The sequence below is a fragment of the Natator depressus genome, chromosome 6 (genome assembly GCF_965152275.1).
Source record: "Natator depressus isolate rNatDep1 chromosome 6, rNatDep2.hap1, whole genome shotgun sequence".
NCBI lineage: Eukaryota > Metazoa > Chordata > Testudines > Cheloniidae > Natator > Natator depressus.
In genome coordinates, this window is record NC_134239.1 from 51,460,833 (window position 1) to 51,477,145 (window position 16,313).

Sequence of the window (16,313 nt, forward strand, 5' to 3'; positions counted from 1 at the left end):
TAAATTCAGTGCTCAGTTCTTGGTGCTGAGCTATGAATTTCCCATGAGATAGCATGAAGTAGCCCATCAGACATAAGTAAAAACATCTGGATGTTTCAGGAAGAGCCTGTTAACAGCAAGAAAAAAATGTGCTTCTTAGCTCTGTGTTTGCCAGCTATTATTAGGAAATGAGGTCAGAGATTCTGGCCAGAGAGGAGTCGTGAAGTGCCTTGAAGGTGAGGGAAAGTTTAAACAGGACAAGGGAGAATCTATGAGGCATTCAAAGGGTTTATAGGTGTATGTGGTGGGGTGGCTTGACTGGAAATTGGCACCAACGTGGGGATAGAGATGGCCAAGATGTTACCATACTCAAGAATTAAACTGACTGGTGCATGGCCCAGCAAATGTTATTTTATGAGAAATAGGTCAGAGTGGGGGTATATGGTTGAATTGCAGACCTAATCCATCTTCACAACTCAATGTCAAGACAACTTGTCTTCCAGAGGGCTTCACTTCTGGAACATGAAAATTCTGAGAACCGTAACCATATCGATACCTAAACAGAGTGCCTAGCGTCTAGAAGGACCATTTCATAAAACCAACACCAACCGACACGGTGATGTCGTGGTTCAGCACGAAAGAGATACCTGCTCCAAGCTTAACCCACTGGACCTATCTCTATAGCGTGATCAGTTGATGTCAATATAGCAATGTTTGTGACCTTACAGACTGATTTGGCTAACCCATACCAATGTAAAATCCACATGTAGCATGGATTATAAACTTACTCTGGTCAGTAAATTGCTGTGTGGCTGACTCCACTTGATTCATGAAATCATGGAATCACTTGGGTCCTAGTACATCCAGTTCTTCTTTTGCTCCCCCGACAGAAGGCTTTGAGAATGCTGAGAGGACCGCGTGCTTGGCCTGATTGGAGAGAGTACCTAACACCTTGCCCAACAGCATATCCACTGGTTGTTTAAGGGCAGAGTCCCATCCAGTATAAGGCCAGAAAATAGTTGTAGCTGCATGATGGTGATAAAAAGACAAAGGGATCTATCTGCACGTGGCAGAGGACAATCCTTTCATTAGAAACAACATTCTGATGTTTGAGACCTCTTCATGATAGTAGCTATCAGATTTAGAGCTGGCCAGTAAATGACAATTCTGTTTCATGAACATTTGAGGTTTTCAAATGTGTTTTTGTTGCATATTGGAATGAAAACAAAACCTTTAGAAAGTTTTCATGGAACAGATTTGTGTTGAAACCTCCATTTTTGGATCAAAAAGGTGAGGATTTCAATTTCTCTCTGTCTCTGTCTCTGTCTCTCTCTCTCTCTCGAATTGACCAGACAGTTCTTCCTGGACCTCAGAAACCTTACAGTCAGAAATTTCATCAAAATGAATACATTTCTGCAAAACATTTTTATGTCAATGAAACAGCATTTTTTCCATGGAAATTTCCTGACCAGCTTCACATTTTAACCCATGAAACAGTAGCATGATGAAAAGTGAAAACCGCCCAAAAACAACAACATGCTATTGTTGAGAAAAATGAATCATATTATTCAAGATAATGAGGCCAGCCCTAGTTATACTGATTATGAACGTATTTTGATGAGCTGTGAGCTGTGCAATGTTTTTCTATGCTACTTTAGTCTGAGATTTTGCAGTGTAAACTCTTTGTTTCTGGACTCAAGGTGAACTTTGTAGTCATATCATCCTTTTAATTGTGAAAGGGCAAGTCTGTAGTGTATAGCTTCCTGTTAAGTATCCTCTAGACTTGTTGGTCATAATGGATGCTTTTGTTGTCTAGGTTCTATAACTAACAAACATGGTGGCAGAAGAGGAAATCCATCTGGACAGGTCACATCACCAAAAATAGATTCACAGCCGAGATCAGCCCAAATACCAGGTTGGTATCTGAAGCGATTGCTTTTGGCAGGCTGATCACAGAATTAAAGAAATGGAAATGAAGAGGTTATTACGGGAGATCATAGCTAATCCACACTCCTGTCAATGCATTCAGTTCGTCAGCTCTGAAGCAAAATATTCAGGACAGCTGGAAAGGTGAAAATAGAGATCTAGAGCACTGGGAGGTTCTGCATATGCCACAGATGCTTTTTCTAATGTACTGTCTACAATGTATATGATTATGTGTTAGAAAGATATCATACCAGATTCTACTCCCATTGTATCATGCCTAACACAATATCAATGGAAGTGATCCCATAAAAGTAGCTTCACTGCTGGGCCTAATTTTGATCTCACTTACATCTCCATTGATGGAGTGGATTTACTCTCAATTTACACTGGGGTAAATGAATTCAGAATAAGGCTCAGAATTTACAGTCAATGTCAGGTTCTCATGTAGTAGCTCTATGATGCAATGTTCGGATTGTAAACAGTGTAGGGGAATTTATTTACTGGAAACAAACAAACAAAAAAGCCAAAATATGCTGTTTCCATATTTCCATATTGCTGCTGGTATGATCCATTTTTTCTGAAACCAAAAACGGAGGGCAAGGTTTAGGATCTCACTTTAAATGGCAAAATGAAGAAAAGTGTAGACCTTCCACTCTGCTTTTAAGTCATCTCTATTTGCATATTGTTTCAGATATCTCAAAACCAGGCCCCTCTCTCCCACTGAAGAAGTAAACAACTAATGTAAATCCTTTCCCTCGCTATAGGCCCAATCACTGTCTCACAGTATAGAGTTTCCAGATGTTAACAGTCAGCGACAGTTTCATTTAATTTGACATGCGCATAATTAAATGTATTTCTCATTCACATGCTCGGTAACTATCGGTAATATCTTAGCACAGTATTACTTACACTCTTGTGTTAGTACCGTATTATATTTACATCCTTGCATATTAGAAAAAACCCTGACAATAACAGGAGAGGTGTATTGTAAACAAATGCAAAAGTGTCCAAGTTCCTGCTATTGTGTCAAACTGCAAATTAGAATAGAAGATAAATTATTTCCCAATTCCACCCACAGAATGGTTGATCATAGTGGCTTCTCTTCTGGCACTGACATTGATTCTGGCAGTCTGCATTGCTGTCAACAGTCGGAGAAGGTAAGGAAGCCCATTTCTAGCTTTGGTTAGAGGAGGTCATTGTTGGAGAGCATGCTGCCTTGGTGTCTTTAATGTTGGGACATCTGTGAAGCTTCTGGTAGCTTTGGAAAAGTACAGAGAAGAGTTTCTGCCAAAATGGCAATCTCTGTGAACAGCACACCTCTTCTTTTGTAATAAACAAACAGTAGTTATTAGACATTGCTGAAGTTTGAGGCTCTGGTCCTGTGCTGAGCACTGTCAAGTGAACCCTTGCACTTAGGTGGAGCCCTATTGAAATCAGTGGGTCATTATTGTTCGTTTTCACAGTGACAAAAACTGAACTTATGCATGGCAGAGTAAGGGAATAATTTCTCTCTGTGTCTTACATACTAATGGTCTGATCCTGCTTCTTCTGAAGTTAATGAAAGTTAATAATATGCTAGATGGATGTGAACAGAAGCATGTACAGTAAATAACAAGCTGGTCCCCAGGTTAACTAAATATAAGCTGATGATGTGCATTGCATAGGCCACAAGAGTACAGTTACTCTGTGTGATAAGCTGTATACACCCCATCCAGAGGACTGTAGAGACAGGATTCACCTGCTCCCACTAGCTAAAGGAAGGGTCACAGCTGCCAATCCTGATTGCAGGAGTTTGCCGTGAGCCTGGCTGGATCAGCTGCAGAGAATCAATTCCCTAGCCCCTCCAGCAGACTATAAAGGGGTTCTGCTGTAGGGAATTTGAAGCTGGTGCTGAGGGCTGGAGGAAAGATTCTTTAGTTAGAAGGCTGGAACTGGGAGAAGAATTGAATGGGAGGAGGGAGAAGGAGGTCCTTTGGATCTTGGCTGACATGAGCCATGGTTTTGACCTTTGTTTTAGGAGTGGTTGAGGGAAACCCTGTAGTAAGCAAGGGGTCTAATAATTTAGGAGAAATTTTTTAAGTATTCAGAATATTCCTTGGCAGTGTCAAGTTCACTACTTTTGTTCCTTGTTCTTTTAGCTTATACTGTCATTTCTACAGCACCTTCCATATGAGGATCTCAGAATGCTTTTACAAACATTAGTGAAAATATCCTCACAACACCACTGTGAGATAGATAAATGCTATTTGCCCCCATTTTACAGATGGGGAAACTGGGGCACAGAAAGGTGACATGACTTACCCAAGTTTAACCAGGAAGTCTGTGGAAACCAGGTCTCCCTATTCTAAGTCCTAAACACAAGACTGTCTTTCTTATCTTAGTAAACCTCAGAACAGTTACTAATATTTGTTAGTAACAAATTGCCACTTTTATTTTAAACCTGAACTTTCCATCAGTGCAAATATTCCCATACACTTTTGTCATAGTACACAGTGAGCTAAATTAGTTCCTGGTTTACACTGGCCCTCCTCGAAAGCACTGATTACCTCGCCTCTGGGGCCTGTATGCCCAAGAAAGTGAGTGATGCTTAATAGGGAGGAGATATAGACAGATTGGCCATTGAAATGTGATCTCCACTAGCAGGATACCATAGTGTAAATTAAAGCTGGAGGGAGGGAACCTTTGGTTAGATCCTGCACCCGACTAAAGCAGGCTTATGTGAGGCAGGGAAGTACAAATTGGGTGAACTCAGCTTGTGATTTGAGGGTCAGGTCCTCAGCTGGTGTAAAATGATATAGTTCTGTTCAAGTCAACAGAGGTGGTGCCAATTTACACCAGCTGAGATTATGGTCCTATGACTATATCCACATTAAATGTGCTCCTTGGATAGTTTAGAGTAGCAATTTCTCTAGACTATGTCACATGGTAAAACACACAAGAATCTACAACCTCCCTCTTGTTAGTTGATCTAGAAATTATAGCGTGAATGTTATGGTTTATTGATTTGTGTCACTCTGCTATGTCTACAAAGCTGAGACTGCCTTCTTTCTCCCCCCCGCACAAATCACCATAGAAACAGACAGGTCCATCCATGATCAAATACAGATTGTTTGTTTCATTTCTGGACAGATTCTATCAGGAAGCTATAAATTATGAACTACTTTTTTGATTAAAAACATATTTTTTTACTATGAAATTCAGGGACTTGAATGATATGTACAGCATAACACTAGGTGGGTACACACGCACACAGCCCCCTGCTAATTTGTACTGACTGGGAGGAAAATTTTGTGAAATAGAAAGTAGGGGTCTGCTTCAACATACATTGAAGTGAAGGGGAATCTTTCCATTGACTTTAAGGGGCACTGGATCAGGCCTTACGTTAATAAATACAGGGTTTTAAAAAAGAAAAAAAACCCATGGGTAACTTTTTGCTCATCTCTTTGACAAGTGTAAATTAGTTTTAATTACTTAGTCATTTATACTACCTGATAAGTATACTGTAGACTATTTTCCAAAAATTAAAGGCCTGGAAATATGAAAATAGTAATTTATGATCTCACAATAGCAACTTTGTTGTGAGATCTTTGCTGAAAAGCAGGATGAAGTAAATTGAGGGTTTCGTGAGTGGGTTGTTAGAGAGTTAGAAAGTAGAATTTGGAAGGCTTTCACACATATATTTTTAAATGACCAGCTAAATTATGATGTGTTTCCAATACTTAATTGAACTTTAACCAACCAATCACATATATTTTCAGTCTCCTCCTCATACACACTGGTCAGGATGGGCCCAGGAAGTATATATTTTAATGCTTAAGAATCCAGTTTTCACAAGAAATCTTTGACTTGCCCAAAGCACCGAAATGTTTGATTCATTGCTCAAGAGACTGAGCCTCTCTAGTTGGGAGGTTTATGTGACACAGAATGTCTTAGAAATTCTAACCAAAGAAGTAGATCATTTTGGCGAATAGGGAATAGCTTGATCTTATTTAAATTTTCCTTTTTTTTCACAATTCCTACCTGGGTTATATTTTGAAACAATGTGACCCAAGGCCCAGCATGGCTTGTGGAGAACAACAAAATGAATGAATATTTTATGTAAAGAATCCACCTTTCTAGTCCGAATAACCCCTCCACAATATTCATGGATTGTGGAGGGTCCTTCCCTCCACAATCCATGATGGGATGCAGCACAGTTTAGATATCATTTTGGAAAGAAATTATGCTCTGCCTTACATCCCATGGAATCCCATTACTGTGTACTATTTTCTGTATTGGTGTTGTGTGGGTGTAATTCAGGGCTGAATTTGCTCACATGTGTTGCATAAAGTAAACATAGTGAAACTGAGACAAGGCGGATCTGCTCTCTGTCACCTTGGCTAAAACAGCTGTCGTATGTCTGTCTGGCAAAAATATATATATACTTGATTCAAACTAAAGATGGAGAAATAATTTAACTGCCAAATTAGTAGTTCAAATGGAATTCACTTAGCCAAAGCAGGAAGCATTTTAAAAGATGTTTGCATAAACATTGTAGTTGTTTTCAAAGAATAGTGCTGCGTGTGTATGTCTTTAATTAATTATATTTAACTGTGCACATCTTATACTTAACTGTGCATCATAACCAGAAAGCCAGTTTAACCAGCTCCATGAGATATCCCTGAATGGTATAGAACCAGCACAGCTCGCTTCTATGCCACTCCTCCTACAGCATAACACAGGGGTGTGTTAGGGGGAAGCAGTGACTGTTCCCACCCCCTTTTTCCAGAGTTCTGATGCATTATAATGAATGTCAGCTGACATATCAACCCCTTGGGGCCAGAGTCTGCAGGTATAGTTTGTAGCTGTACTAAGGCTGCTCAGAACTACATGAGGGATTGGTCAGCATAGAACCAGTCCCAGGATCAGAAAGCCTCAAATGACTTATTTGTGACCTCACCCTTAGCTGCATCCAGGATACAGCTAAGAATCTGAGGCATAATCTCTAAGCCCAGTCTTTATTTTCCATCCTCAATATAGCCTTTAACAAGCTAAACGGTTGATGATAGCATTGTGACCCCTTCCATAGCATGGTCAGCATGGTTCTAGTCCAGACACACGAAAAAGAGAACAGAAGAGAAAAAATGATCCTCTGAGATAACTGTAGATAGGTTGGAACCCTGCATTGAAATATTACCAGTTCCAAATGTTGAACCTTCAGACCTAGTTCTAAAAATAATTGAGCAATATATGAAGGAAGGGATTGTCAAAAGAACTGTGTTCCCACTTAAGTCAATGGGAGCAGAATAAGGGCAGTGGTGGATACTTTTGGATATCCCACCTGGAAAACTTAATATATCCATTAAAGACAAAAGCTTTATGTATTATAATTTAGCTTTTCTCCATTGACAGACTCAAGTTTTATTTCCTTTGCCCCCTTTCTAGAAAATCTACTCTGTATGTTGTGCTTCCCAGTTCCATAATCTCCATTTGTGTTGCTTATTTTTTCTAGATGTGGGCAGAAGAAGAAGCTAGTGATTAACAATGGCAAAGGGTCAGTGTCAGACAAGAAGATGGGTGGACTGAATGGAGAAGCCAGCAAATCTCAAGAAATGGTGCACTTGGTACATAAAGAACAGCCAGATAATCGAACAGGACCATGTGATGAATTCCTGACCACAGATGAAACGCAAAATCAGCAAGAAGCTAACATGAAGACTGGGATGTAGTAGAGTTGGGCCATCTTGTAGATCGAGAGTTGGGGAAATCAAAATCACATGGAACTGGGCCTGGAACTCACAGATGCAATGTGCTACTGATGTCTTTTGAGCATAATTAAGCGTACATTTTATTCTTCTTTTTAATATTTTTAAAAGTCAGGTCCAAATTTTTAAAAATTGACATTGCTCTCTGATATAAGTGCCTGAGACTTGCATAAATTTGGCAGTTCCCATTTCCTACCTGGAAGACACTTATATGTAAGGAGGGCTGCTAGTTGAAATATTTTCTCCAGTTGCAGCACCTTCACTAAGTGGAAATACAGAAATATCTAATCACTCCATCTCAAAGGCATTTATGGTAATAAATGTCTAGAGAAAAATAGAGTTGAAGAAAAAAAGGGCTTTGGTAGAGTCTGTATTACACCAGAATCTTTTAAAATCACCTTCCAGCCCTGAGGAGTTTGTCAGGTGCATTCAGGATCTGCAGGTATAGGCAGACTGTGACATTTTAGAATGATTACAACTAGGCTTACAATGAGAAAACCCCAAAAGGACAAAACTATTTATCTCTATTTTTTTAAATGCCCATGGATATATAATGCCAATAATTTTTATTGGAGTGAGTGGGAAAAGACACGAAAACTTGAGCTGATACATAATAAATGTCTCTTCTTTATTATCTTCACAATCTGTGCAGTTATCCTTCAGTTTCAAAACTGTCTGTTGCTGTTCCCCGATCAATCATATTTTGAGTAAGTTCCCTAGTGAACCTTGTTAGTTAAGTTGACAAATAAATGCAGTGACCACAACTCAAACACATATTTCAAAACCTAGCAGTAGGAAATGATCAAACAAGATGGCAATATTTTGTTTCTTGCAGAATAGGGCTCTGTCTATCCCTGCTCTCAGATATTATCGTAAGATGTTGAGCTTAGCACAAGCTGTTTTTCCCCATACTTGTTGCATGTTACATTATCTTGCTGATATTTTAACAGTCAAATTAAAATTATGTGATGTTCTCTTTTGGATTCCATTTCATCCATCTTTTTGTTTAAACTCTGCTTCTTAAAAATGCCAAGAGAAATATTGTTCACTTGTTGAAACAAGAAGTTGGAAAACTATATAAAGATCAAAGAAAACTATTCAAACAACATAAAATAGCTGCAGCTGCATTGCCTCATGTTTCCCTCCCCTTTGTACACCCCATTTATGTAAAGTAGCTATGTAAACTAAGATGGCGTGCAGTAAGGTACACTGAATTGATTGTACATATTATCAGCAAGAAATTGAATTACCAGCAATAGTCTATCCAACTTCACTTTAAGGAAAAATCTAAGTAAAAACAATTAATTATGTAATTATAATCAATGAGGACCCTATGCACCAGGGGATGGGAATTGTTAAATGGTTAGTCAGTTAAGCAAAATAGTCCCATTCACTGACCATGGATCCTTAATGAACTGAGACGAGCCCGCTAAAGTCATTTATTTTAATTTCATTTTTAAAGAAACTTCAGCAGTTAAAATTTCAGCTAGAATTGTCTAATATTGTGCTTTATTCATACCACTGTGCATGAGATTGCTGAGGTTGTGTTTCTCAATGTAGATCTTTAGCAGCTCACCATAAGTGTTTGTTTTAATGACATATTGTAACATGGTAAGTTTTCTCAGGCAGATTGACATAGATGAAATTCACCCTTGTGCAAGAGGGCCAGCAAAGCATGACTTATTTTGACTGCTTAAGTGGCATATGTGCTGGCCCACTGAACAGGGATGTTTCACAAATAGAAAGTCACACGTTCGTGGGCTGAATATGATCATACGCTTTGAAGTCAATGGAGTTATACCTGTTTATATCATCAGTAAATATGGTCCAATGTCAACATTCTCATCCTGTCATGAATATACATAACTCAGTTATGCTGTGGGAGATCTGTTTCCTTCAGGCATTTTTCATTCCTGAAGTAGTTTTTGACAGTGTTTTCCATCAGCCATTGTAAATCAGAATGGTTGGTCTCTTGAAGGATGCATTGAAATGGGCACTGTGCATAAAATTTGATCAAAGCAGAGGTTCAGAACAAGGCCTCTTCACCTCTTGAGTCCTAGCTGAACATAGGGTCTCTGAAAAGACCTCTTTAAGTACAGGCTTTGGCATGTTACACATTAGAATTCTTACTCTAAACAGGAGTATACCTATTCAGATATTTAATGGGGAAATCTGCCATCTCCTTCCCAGATTACTCAATTTCAGTATCTAGTATGGCAAGGACATCATGACTTGACTGCTTTGGAGGGGTTTTTGGTTTTGTTTTTGTTTTTTGATAGGGTGGCATGCAATCTCTCCTACAGAAGCCGTGCCATTATTTTATATATGCAAAAGTGATTCTATATTAGATGTCATGTGCCACATGTGTAATTAATTTGCATTATAGTTTCATGCATATAACAATCGTTTGTACTTAGGTGGGGTTTTATTGTTTGGGGACTTTTTTTGTTTATTACAGAGCACCCTTGGTATATTTGTATATTTATTAACAGATTAATTAGAAGGAAGAAAGAATTATCTCTAAATTGTAACCAGAAACCTGGGGGGAAAAGTAAATTGTAAATTGAGCTTCCAAAAATAAATTTAATTCTAAATTAAGGGAAAAGATAAGACTGGTATTATTATTAGCTAGGGTTTTTTTTGTTTTTTGCTTTGTCCCAATGAGCCACAGATCTATTTACCTGGTTGTAAACACTAGGCTACACCCAGCAGAAACTCCCTGTACTCTTGCATGCTTTATTAACATTGTGTGTGGGGTTTCCAAGCATTCATTCGTCTGGGGGAAAAAAGTCAGCTTGGCAGCTTGAAATGGGTGGTTTGGCTTCTCTAGAAATTGGATGATGAGTCTAATTCTCATCTCACCTAGAGCTGAATCCTGTAAGATACTGACCTCCCATTGAAGTCAGTGGCAATTGAGGGGGCTCAGCACCTAACGGAATCAAGCCCTTACATCTTTGTCTCACCAGTGAAATTCCACTAACTTAGACAGATTTGGTGTGTGCATGGACCTGATATTTTTTGCTGGCTCTACTTAATTTTCCAGTGGGACAGGTTTAACTCAGAAAAAGCAAGGGTAGGGCAGCCTTGTAAGCAGCATATGGTGTTAAATTACCTCAGACAATGCTGAAAATAAGAAATATAGCCAATACTTGAATTTACATGGAAATATCTAAAGCACCGAGTGTATTAAGAGTGACACGTGGCTGTAATCTCTCTCTTTCTGATCAATGACTTCACCCCTGTTTTCTGGATGATTTCTAAAGAATGGTTTATTGAAGTAGAGAAGTGAGAAGGGTTACATTATGTTAAAAAGCTTTATGGCAAGGGAGTGTTTTAATATTTTCCACAAAATCAGTGGGAATTGGAATTCCAGTATGATATTTCTATGGTTTTTTCTGGCATCTCAGGGCTGTTTTGTGTGTGTAATTTGACAGTAACACGAACCTACCCCTGTATTAAGTAGTTTGGAAGGATTTAGCATGCTGATGGAGACTTCCAAGGAGATCATTACCAGGGCCCTGATTACTAGAGAGTAATGGAGCTGTGCAGAGACAGAGTCTTGCCCCTTGGTTAGGGGAGTGCCTAATTAGCCTTTCTATGGCTCCAGGAAAGTACCCATTTCCCTCTCAGAATTAGCTCTTGGACCCAGGAGACTTAGGACTTGTCTATACTTACTGGGGATCAATGCTGTGGCGTTCGTAGTGAAGACCCGTTAAATCGACCGCAGATCGCTCTCCCATTGATGCCAGTACTCCATCGGAGGAAGAAGAAGAGTAAGGGGAATCGACGAGAGAGCATCTCCCGTCGACATAGTGTAGTGTGGACCGGGCGGTATCTAAAGCTATATCGACTTGAGTTACACTACTAACATAACTCAAATTGCGTAGCTTAGATCGTCTTTCCCCCATAGTGTAGACAGCCTCAAAGAACTTAATTGAGCCAGCAGTTGTGGGGACTATTTTGATTTAGATTGGCTTCTTGGAGGAAGTTATTCAATATTGCAGCCAAAAGCTTTTACTTCATCTTAGTAAGCTACTCATCGCTCCTACTACTCTAGTTGAAGGCGATTAGATTGAATTAGATTTGATACTTTATATTTATCTAAATATAGACACAGGAGGTAGATCTGGATACTGATTAGCTTTCTGATGTAGGGAAGAAGATGTTGAAACCTGAAGTTGCCCGGGGTGAAATCATGCCTCCGTTGAAGTCAGTGGCAAGTCTCCCATTCACTTTAATGGAGTAAGGTGTTCGGGGGAACAGAGCTTAACATGATGAGGATGGGAGAGAGAATGCTTTAGGCAGCAAGAAGTTTGTGAGAGAGTTAAGAGAAGGGGTGCAGTGAGAGTGAAATCTCTGTGTTACTCACTAGGAAAGTCCCTTCCCCAGAACTGGTACTTAGCATCTGACATTTGAACATGTTGTAATTCTAGGCAAAAAAAACCTGAACTGATCTTTCCCAATGAGCTTTCCTCCCACTGTTTGTAAGCTGAATGTGAGATCTCTCCCACTCACAGCTCATCCAGTTATTACTATGCCAGGTGGCAAGTAGTACATACCCAGTGCACATGTCTCCTGTTAAGAACTGCTTTCCCTACTGAAAGTAAAGAAAACCAGAGTGTGAATTTGGCAAAGAGGAATAATGATGCCCGTTAAATATGGTTCAGATTATACTTTTGTCTTCATTATCTCTATTTAAAGCTATTGTTAAAGATGTACTTTCCCAGTGCTTAACACAAGGCTTCTGGAACTGTCCTATTGCCACCTATTATTATGTTTTTAAAGTTTACGCAGGCTAAGCAGGTTTGTGGTTGTTGGTTTTTCCCTTTTCATGGAGGAATTATGGAGTTTTACCAGTTAACATGGAATGAAAATCCACTTTTGTATGCAGGTACATTGCTCGCTTTCAAGTCAGCTGTGAATATTGAATATTTTCCGGTACTGCGATTTTTGGAAAGTAGTGATGATAAAAAGTTGCTTTTTATCAAAAGTGTCCTCAGTCAGAGGTGGCCTTCTGTCCTCAAGAATGCTGATTGTTTTTTCAAGGGGAAAGGCAACTGAAGTCAATGAAGTTCTACTTTTGCCCTCACAGTCAGTGTGTGTTCCATGGTGACCTGGAGAATGTCTAACCAGTGGTATTTGCACTGCTTAAAGGGAAGTCACCATTTTATATTATAACCTTTTCCCCTCTTTTCACATTTTCTGCGGACAAGTGAATCCCTTTTATCTAATTTTGAACCCACTGGAATATGGAGGTTTGAAAGTTTGACTTAAAAATCACTGAGTTCTGCTTAGCAAAAAAGGAACAGAGAAGAAAATCCAATGATAAAATGAAAGTGAAAAATTGACGAGAGAGCAGAATGAAAACCAAAGGCAGAGAGACTGACATAATGAACAAAGAGGAGAATGAAAAAAAAATTCTCATAAAAAGTAGACATAGTTTTAATGCCATATATAGGAACCTCATTGTGCCAGACTATATTTTTGGAAAGTTCCTCTATTCCTTATAAAGAAAAGGAGTACTTGTGGCACCTTAGAGACTAACCAATTTATTTGAGCATAAGCTTTCGTGAGCTACAGCTCACTTCATCGGATGAAGTGAGCTGTAGCTCACGAAAGCTTATGCTCAGATAAATTGGTTAGTCTCTAAGGTGCCACAAGTACTCCTTTTCTTTTTGCGAATACAGACTAACACGGCTGTTACTCTGAAACCTGTCTATTCCTTATACATAGCACAGGCTTTCCTCTACCTAGGAAACAAATAGTTTCAAATAATTGCAGCATCTCTGGAAAACAGCATGTATTTTAACTTTCAGGGAAATAAGACTTGTGAATTAAAATAGGTTTTGAGTACCTTGTAAAGCTCAGTACAACTGTTTCAAAATTTCACAAAACTACCCTCCATAATGTTCACTAATCCCTATTTCTAGCTCAACCATAAAAATTTGTTCTGGACAGAAACTTGATGAAAAGAAATCCAGAGACAATTAGAAGTTTTGCTTATTCCCCCACAAGCTTTTGAGAGGAAAATAATGTTTTAGCAATTTTAAGATAGAATTGTGAAGTTAAAAACCATATATATTTTTGTACGTATTTTAGCAGTTTGTTTCTTTTGGATTGCTCAAAATAAAATGTATTATTTCTTCCAGTAAAAAGGCCAAATTCTGATCTCATTTAGGCCTTGATTCAGGAAGGTATGTAAACATTTGCTTAGCTTTAAGTGAAGAGATTTAAGCAGATTCTGAAAAAAATAGTTCGCATTGAGCTTAGTTGTGGAACTGGACAGGTGTGTATGAACTGGGGATGGAATGAGGCATCTAATCTCTTCCTTACTCGGTTTACCTATCGCTAACGCTGCCGTAAAGAAGGAACTAAGCTCCCCTGCCCTGTGTAGCTTTAAGGGTCTAAGGTAAAATAAGATTACAATACCAGGCATGTTCAGAGTTCATGCTGAAATAATGGACCATGGAATAACAACTTGATAAAATTGATCTATTATCATTTATTCACTCTCTATACACCAGAAATGAGAGCCTGGTTCTAGCTCTGGTCCCTTTATACCAAATAAAGGGCCAGTGTGTTGTAAAGGGGACCTAAAAGCCCTGGTTCTGTCTAGGAAGAATTTGTCTGGTGCAGAAACTGAGGCAGACAGCCATAAGGCTGCCCACGGGTGGCCCTCTTGTAAGTCCTGGCATAGGGAGCATGGTGGGGTGGGTTTGGGGGCAGGAGAGGTGTATTGGGAGTACAGATTGCTGACATGGGAGGGTGCCAAAAGTTAGACAGGCCTCTAGGGCTAAATTATGTTTGGGGGGGCCCCTCCAGCCCTCAGAGCAGCTCAGGACCAGGATGGTGTGAAGTTCACTTTAAGCCATCTTAGCTTCACTTCCCCCTGGGTTGTGAATTCTGTGCTGCTCCTCTTAGAATCTCTCTCCAGGACACCAGTTTAGTAGTAGGTTCCAACTTCCATACATACCAGAGCACAAGCAAGTTGGGTTAAGGATAGAGCTTCAGCTGAATTTTCTTGCATTTGTTGGTTTAATCGGAGCCATTGGCATTATTTTCTCACACGGTTTTCTTGGTGCTTTGTTTGTTTTCCTTCATTGTCTTAACCTAGAAAACACTTAGATCATTTTCAGTGACCCCATTTTCTCTGCAAGCAGGACAGTGAACGCAGGCTTCATGCCTTCTTTCTATCCAGAGCAGCCAGGGCTGAACTGAATACTTTTTACTCCTGTTCAAACCTTTAAACCTGGGGCTGTATTTACAGCTTTTGTCCACCTCTGGACAAACAGAAAGCACTTAGCTCTGGAATAGAAAGCACTTGGCTCAGGGCTGCTGTTTCAGGTTTCTGTCAGTGCCCTCACTGTGGATCCTGGGTGAAAAGTTTCCTCTCCCAGTTTGTGGAATGTTTCTTCCCCACCCCCAACCCCAAGTTGACAGTGCTTGCCTTGGGTGGAAACAAGCCTCTACATCATGCCTTAGCTTCCTTCAGTGTCCCAAGTCAAAATGGTCCCAGCAGACATTTGCTATGATTCCACAAATCCTGGGAGTGGGAGAGAAAATTCTTTTTTGCAAGTGCTCTGGGTTAGAACCCTAAATGATGAGCCTCACCACAAAACTCTAGAGCAATGGGGTGGTTTGTTTTCCTTTTCAGATCCACAAGAGATTCAATGTTTGGGCTTCAATCATGCAGTGATGCTTTGTGTACAAACCCTGTACTTGTTTGTAGTAGTTTGCAAATGTGGATGGTTTTTTATAATAAATGATCTGTTCTCAAATTATTAATTAAAATAAAAAGCTGGTTTTGTTTGACTGAATTGGCTCATCTTATTCACCAGAGGAAAAAGTGAAATTTGCAGCTAGAAGTCCGTTTCTTTTTCTCCTCTTTCTTTTTCTTCTTCTTTCTTTTGCAATTCGTTTGCTAATAACACATCTTCCATTAGCTCCAAAAAGTTGTGAATGAATTCTGTTTCATTTTTCTAAAAGCCAATGATATAAACAGCAAAGTAGGTCAAAAATCACTTGTTCATAAGAGATTAAATTCACCCTTGTGCAGAGGGGCAATACAAGGCCTATGTTTCAGTTAGAATTTCCCTTATGTCCTGAAAATAGGGTGTAAACAGGATTTAATAATGGTAACACCACCTAGCTCTGATATAGCACTTTTCATTTTTAGATTTCAAAGTGCTTGACAAAGGAGGTAAGTATCATTATCCCCATTTTACACCTGGGGAAACAGGCATAGGGAGGGAAGTGACTTGCCCAAGGTTACGTAGCAGGCTAGTGGCCAAGCCAGGAATTGACTAGGAGTCTCCCAAGTCCTAGTCAAATGCCCTGTCCACTAGACTATAGTGCCTTCTTTTGTGGTGGCCTTCTGTAAAGGGGTGAATTTCACCCATGAGACTATTAATCATTTCTCGCTCACAAGGAATATTGTCTTTGAGAAATAATGTAAGATGACAAAGGAGAGAATGAAAGAATTCAAATCACTCACAAAGGCCATGTGAGGCCCAGTCCTGCAGCCCTGACTCATGGGAGTAGGTTCTTACTCAACCAAGTAATTATGGCCATGAGTAAGGATTATGAGCCAGATTTTCAAAGATATTTAAAAAGCCTAAATAGGGAGATAGGCACTTACTGGGATTTACAGAAGGACCTAAGTAG

General features: G+C 39.4%; 1 protein-coding gene across 1 annotated transcript in view; it reads left to right on the plus strand.

The window, feature by feature from the left end:
• The window catches only part of CD44 (CD44 molecule (IN blood group)), a 102,833-nt gene extending 89,648 nt beyond the window's left edge, over nucleotides 1–13,185 (plus strand). Inside the window, exons 20-22 of the mRNA XM_074955274.1 lie at nucleotides 1,796–1,894; nucleotides 2,984–3,062; nucleotides 7,397–13,185. Coding sequence (XP_074811375.1) covers nucleotides 1,796–1,894; nucleotides 2,984–3,062; nucleotides 7,397–7,613 — 395 coding nt within the window. The 3' untranslated portion in view covers nucleotides 7,614–13,185. The remainder of the gene's footprint in view (nucleotides 1–1,795; nucleotides 1,895–2,983; nucleotides 3,063–7,396) is intronic.
• The last annotated feature ends 3,128 nt before the right edge of the window (nucleotides 13,186–16,313 follow it).